This window comes from Nanorana parkeri, unplaced genomic scaffold (assembly GCF_000935625.1).
Source record: "Nanorana parkeri isolate BGI_ZX_2015 unplaced genomic scaffold, ASM93562v1 scaffold386, whole genome shotgun sequence".
Taxonomy (NCBI): Eukaryota; Metazoa; Chordata; class Amphibia; order Anura; family Dicroglossidae; genus Nanorana; species Nanorana parkeri.
Window position 1 is genome coordinate 6,571 of NW_017306654.1, and position 6,707 is coordinate 13,277.

Here is a 6,707-nt window from a genome sequence, read left to right on the forward strand (position 1 = left end):
TATATATATATATAAGTAGGGGAATCAAATATGATAAGCTGTTGATAAGACATTGCAGAGCTGCAAACAAATCAAAAGCAGCCATGCACAACTCAAACCTAAATTGACTTCACAAGTTAAATTAAAACAAGATCGGTATTTGATGAAAGCAATTTGCTACTTTTAACTGGTATGCACCACGACCAACACATGGACCATGAACTGTCAGTAAAAAATATCAAAGGTCAAACTTGAAAGATAAATACAATGAAAAGTAATGAAAACTAAACTGTACATTTTCTATGATTGAGCCATGCACAACTCAAACCTAAATTGACTTCACAAGTTAAATTAAAACAAGATCGGTATTTGATGAAAGCAATTTGCTACTTTTAACTGGTATGCACCACGACCAACACATGGACCATGAACTGTCAGTAAAAAATATCAAAGGTCAAACTTGAAAGATAAATACAATGAAAAGTAATGAAAACTAAACTGTACATTTTCTATGATTGTCATGTATATTCACTTGTATCCTTTGATCTACTTACCCTCCAAGAGGATCCTCTACCTGAACAGTAGGATTGGGGGGTGATTCCTGGGAACTCATAGCTCCATTAAGATTCTCCTTTTCCTGGTTTTCTATATGTTACAGCTGTGCGTATGACACCTAGTGGACAATATTATTATTTGTTCATTTATAAGGCATAAAAGACACATGAGATGCACTTTAATAATAGCAAACATAACTAAAGATAAGATTTGGACATAATGGACCCTTATGAAAAAGGGGGTCTTATGGGAACTGCACACATGACACGCAGGCACTATGATCAATGAAAATGTTACAGCAATTTTGAATGACTTTAAGGCCTCAGTCACACTGCTCAGAGTCGGCCCGTACAGATCCATGCGGCGGGCATGGCCGTATCAGGCCGTTCCCAGGAAGGACAGGGGCTGTGTGTGATTGTACGCAACAGCCTGTTCTTCTCTATGGGAGGACGCGGCCGTACGCTCACCCGAGCTGCACATCCGTGCAGGTGCAGGTGTCCATACTCGTACGCAGACAGGATGGATCCTGTCTGCGTCCGAGCACGGAACACCCGCACTTGCACGGATGTGCAGTTCGGATGAGCGTACGGCCACGTCCTCCCATAGGGAAGAAGAACGCACTGCCTCGCATTGCGGCCGGCTCACTTTTTTGCTGGGCTGGAGGGGGTGTGGCGGCCATTGAAGTGAATGGCCGCAATGCGATCGTCCGCACGGGATCGCAAGGCACATTGTGCCTGCAGTGCAGTCCGGTGCAATCAAAATTGTGCTTGCAGCACAATGTGCCGAGTGCAGGAAGTGTTCTGGGGCCTGATACAATGTGAGTGCCAGAAGTGTTCTCGGGCCTGGTACAATGTGGGTGCAAAGCAATTAGAGTGAAAACACTAGGGGGGGAGCAATAGGAATGATTTGAATACTTAAGGCAATACGAACACTCTTAGAAGTTCATTTATTTATAGCACTGAAGGGCAAAAAGATAATTGGAGCCAAGCTAGGGAAGCCATGTTATTGGCATGGTACCTACTGCTACAACACAGGGGTCTATGGAGCCCGAAAACCGTCTGTACAGCTTCATGTAAACATGGCTTTTCTATAGTAGTCCTAATACACGGGCACCTAGCCAAGCTGCTGCCAGCCACCTCTTCCTATGGGGAGACAGGAAGCACTGCACTGTGTACATGGCGGACCTGAGATGTTCTATACTCCCTGTGTCACAGCTCTGCACTTCTATGGCTCTGTCACTATGTGGAACGTATGCCCCTCACCCCCATGTCTCAGCACAATAGCGACACGACAGCTGACACACACACAGCACGGTTATGTTTACCTCCCCCAATCAGCTCCAGCAGCCTGCGGGTCACATGACGGTGACGTAGCAGGAAGTGACACGCTGGACCCGGTTCCGGTGTCGGTATGGCGTTTGCACGGAGCCGGTGTAGTTGGCTGTTTTGGGTGGTGATAGGAGCCGGTTCATTTCTTGTCAGCCAGGCGGAGAACGCGGAGCCTTCACTATGGAGGGTCCCTCTGTCCGCGGTGAGTGCGGAGCCTATTGGCCGTCACAGCTCCATATACTACACCGGAAGCTTCGTATACTACAGTGTGTGTGTGTGTGTATATGGGGACAATTCCATATACTACAGTGTATATACAGGGACAGCTCCATGTACCCGTGTGCATACAGGGACAGCTCCATGTACTAGTGTGCATACAGGGACAGCGCCATGTACTAGTGTGCATACAGGGACAGCTCCATATACTACAGTGTGTATACAGGGACAGCTCCATATACTACAGTGTGTATATATAGGGACAGCTCCATATACTACAGTGTGTATATATAGGGACAGCTCCATATACTACAGTGTGTATATATAGGGACAGCTCCATATACTACAGTGTGTATATATAGGGACAGCTCCATATACTACAGTGTGTATATATAGGGACAGCTCCATATACTACAGTGTGTATATATAGGGACAGCTCCATATACTACAGTGTGTATATATAGGGACAGCTCCATATACTACAGTGTGTATATATAGGGACAGCTCCATATACTACAGTGTGTATATATAGGGACAGCTCCATATACTACAGTGTGTATATATAGGGACAGCTCCATATACTACAGTGTGTATATATAGGGACAGCTCCATATACTACAGTGTGTGTACAGGCTGAAACCGGGCGGCTGCTCCAATGCCCTGCTTGTAACGCGCGCGGGGGGCGGCTCCAGTGCCCTGCCGCTAACGCCCGGGGGCGGCTCCAGTGCCCTGCTGGTTTCTCTCACCTCAACTTTAGAGAATTGTTGCCCGTGTGTCAGTACAGATCTAGAATGTGGTCTCCTCTGGTTGAGCTTTATAATGTTTTACATTTCCCCTCTCAATGCCTCCCACATATACTCATATACTCTGCTCCTGCTTGGAAGTGCAGCCTGAGAACTCCATTTCATGTGCAGTATGTTGAAGTCGCCCATAATCCACCCTCTCTCTTCATTGTGGGATATTGTCCGTGTTGCTGGCTGGGGCTGATCGGGGGAATTGCAATTCTCAATGAAAACATCATTTCTCTCATCCCTTGGTGAACCTGAATAATGCCGCCTCCTCTTTTCTAAAACCTAAATGGTGACTGGTTTAGGGTAAAGCAGGCATGGAAAGGTGACTGAGGCTGGTCAGATTGTGCCCACATGTCTGATCACTCTGTCATACCGATTGTCAGCTTTATATTCTGATGTGCTATGATTGCTAATGTAATCACAATGTATTTTTGTATTTTCTAGAATGGTACACAGTTCACCTTCGGGAAGATTCTTTTTCAAAACTCTGTCATCTTTATCAATGGTAAGTTTTATAAATGACTCTGATGTAAGGCAAAGGGCGTGCACTCTTAGGATGCAGCTCACACACTGAAAGGCCTTGTGTAGTTGGTTCCTCCTGTTTACAAATACATGTTCGCTTTATTGCTTTCTTTATTCTTCCTGAGTGGGTTATACTGCCACCTGCAGGAGAAGGACACTAGCTACAAAACAAATGCTCTAGTTGGGAACTCATTTTCCCTGCTGGGATATTCTCCTGTTTTGTTCTATTTTTACCTCGGAGGAAGTCCTTTTTTCTTCATCTCCGCCACTGAAGATGATCACCTCTCAAGCAGCTGGCTGGATGACAGACTTGGTGATATTGATCCTGGTAATCTCAGTAGTTCCTGCCTTAGAGCACATGCAGTTCCTTGCTTCGACCAGGACATGACACTTTCGGCAAGTGCCATTTTTGGCGGCAGATATATCGGTGCATCCCTAATAAGTATTCTTCCTGTGTACCATTGAGCATCAGCGGAGCCTTTCTCTACATTTTCAATTCTCACGTCAGTGAAGGATCCACACATAATATTCAGTATGTGCAATGTTACAGAAGATGGACAGAGACTGCAGACTTACGAAGATACTACAGACATGCTACAGTTGTGGTTTGAGACTACAGACATGCTGCGGGAGACGGATCTTGGGGACATGTTATCTCTCGTCTTGACTATCACAACTCCCTCCTCATTGGCCTTCCACTATACAGGCTATCCCCCCTTCAGTCTATCATGAATGCAGCTGCCAGACTCATTCAGCTAACCAACCGCTCAGTGTCTGCCGATCCCTGCACTGGCTTCCAATCGCCCAAAGGATAAAATTCAAAATATAAACAACGACTTACAAAGCCATCCACAACTCTGCCCCCGGATATATCTCAAACCTTGTCTCAAAGTATCACCCTAACCGTCCCTTCCGCTCTTCAAATGACCTTCTGCTTTCCAGCTCCCTCATCAACTCCTCCCACGCTCACCTCCAGGACTTCACTAGAGTCTTTCCCATCCTCTGGAACTCTTTACCCCAACCTGTCCATCTGTCTCCAACTCTGACTGCCTTTAGGCAGTCCCTAAAGACTCATCTATTCAGGGAAGCCTATCCCACCTCAACCTAACCGCTCAACCATCACGTTCTCAAACAATTCCTCCCCACACAGCTTCCTCCTCATGTATCACTTCCCCCCTCCCTTTTTAGATTGTAAGCCCTCACGGGCAGGGCCCTACTTACCATCTTGTCTTGAATTGTAATGTCTTCCTTATATTGTAAAGCGCTGCGCAAACGGTTGGCGCTATATAAATACTATGTAATAATAAAGTTATATGGCACAGCTAGAAATCACTGCAATTACAGCCCATTTACAAAATCATCACTCCCACTGCTGACTGCTGAGGTCCAAAGGCTGCATGGAAAGCACCAAAGGGCCACAGGTTGGGCACTAGGACTTTAGTGTCAGACCTATCGGCTTTCAAACTGGTCTTGAGAAATGTACATTGATTTGTTTTCTCTCACATCTCTTTGTTTTCTTTCAGTGGAAGGTAAGCAGAATTCCTGCAGCAATATTACAATTACCTGGTACCTGCGACACTGCAACTGTTACAATGAAATCTCTGGTATTGGGGTGAGTAACACAACTGTTACTGATGCTATTGAGAAATCCAAGGAAATAAATACAATCTGTTCGCTGCTGATACTTTCTTGTTGGGAGGGAGGCGGGGGGACTGCAGCAGATAATTGGCTGGTCTGTGAATATATTCAAAGGGATGGAACTGTAGCAAAACAATTTTACATAAAGTGTATTAAATATGCTTCCTATAACATCAACTGTTCCTCAAAACTCCACCCATAAAAGAAATGTTATATACTGTATCTTCTCTTAACCATTTTTGCTGCAAAATGGGATGTATTGGATGCCACACCTGCACAGGGAAGCTATTTGCTCTCCTCATGCCCCTGCCGTAATGATTTATTTCAGGCATTTATATGGTGCCTTCATTTTACATATTTATTTCCATCCTGTTCATTTCCATCATTCCCTGTTCTCAAGAACCTTACAATCTAAGGTCCCTATTTTACATACACACACATACTAGGGCCAATTACCCTACCAGCATGTCTTTGGACATGGGAGGAAGCGCATGCAAACCACATGCAGATAGTGTCCTGATAATTAGCAATTTATTGACTAACAACTATCTGATAAAGTCGATAATAATAATCAGCAATGATTTGTAATCACAGCCAGGACTGCGTAGAAAGCAGAATTTATATAATTGTATCATCTCTGAGGCAGCACCTCAGTCGAGCAGGTAGATGCTGAGCCTGGATTATGTCCATTATGTCCTATGGAGAGAAATGCAGGCAGTCCGTTCATCAAATATGGGTTTCCAACGCGTGGCAATTGAAAAATAGACGAACATCACCTTTTTTTTTTTCTTTTAAATAATTTTTTTTAACTGCACACCTCAATGCCACAATGCACCTGCATTGTGGTACACAGCCGTCCAGGTCTGTTAGCACCGACATTTCTTGAATAGCACTACAATGCAAAACAGAGTGCCATGCGTTAGAATGCACATTACTGCAAAAAAAGGCTCTGAAGAGGGCTTAAACTATATTTTTTTAAAGAAATTAATCATAATGACCCCACTTACCCATGCTATATAACCCTTTGCACTTGTGGCTCAGATTAGCGGGCAATCTGGTACAGGTGCCTACACCATATCAGGTGGTGCGCATTCGGAGAAGCCTCCCTGCAGGCTTGCAAATAGACAGCTTTTGCATTTGGGCCTATGAAGAACTCGGTACCCCTGGCACTCTGCACCCCGATATCGTTGCATTTCTCTAACACCCAGCAGCCCTACTACTGCTTCGCCCTGCCTTCCAGTACCCCTGACACTGAACACCAACACCTTTCTTTTAGACTCCATCTACCTCTGTTCCTGCTCCCCCCTGACAACTTTGCAGAGACATACAGAGAGGAGAAGAGGTTGAGTCTGGCTTCTAGGCTCTCTGCCCACTTACTCCACTATCTGATGACATCACCATGCAGGTGGTCTCCCAGAAACATAAAATGTTTGCTTCAACCTAGGGCTGCAACAACTAATCGACATAATCGATTATAATCGATTATTGAAAAAGTTGTCAACTTTTTCAATAATCGATTAATCGGCTTCCGATCAGTTGGCCCTGTTCACAGCTCCACACGCTGTGCGCCGCACCTCCTCCCCACCTCACGCCCGCCGCTGCCAGACCCGCTCGCATCCACGCTCCACACGCCGCACCTCCTCCCCGCCTCACATTTCCTGCCCATCCACGATCGGCA

At 45.4% G+C, this 6,707-nt stretch overlaps 1 protein-coding gene across 1 annotated transcript in view; it reads left to right on the forward strand.

Annotated features, from left to right (window-relative positions):
- The first annotated feature begins 3,481 nt into the window (after window positions 1-3,481).
- TMEM87A (transmembrane protein 87A) overlaps window positions 3,482-6,707 on the forward strand; it is a 45,060-nt gene continuing 41,834 nt past the window's right edge. Inside the window, exons 1-2 of the mRNA XM_018559256.1 lie at window positions 3,482-3,719; window positions 4,915-5,003. Coding sequence (XP_018414758.1) covers window positions 3,482-3,719; window positions 4,915-5,003 — 327 coding nt within the window. The remainder of the gene's footprint in view (window positions 3,720-4,914; window positions 5,004-6,707) is intronic.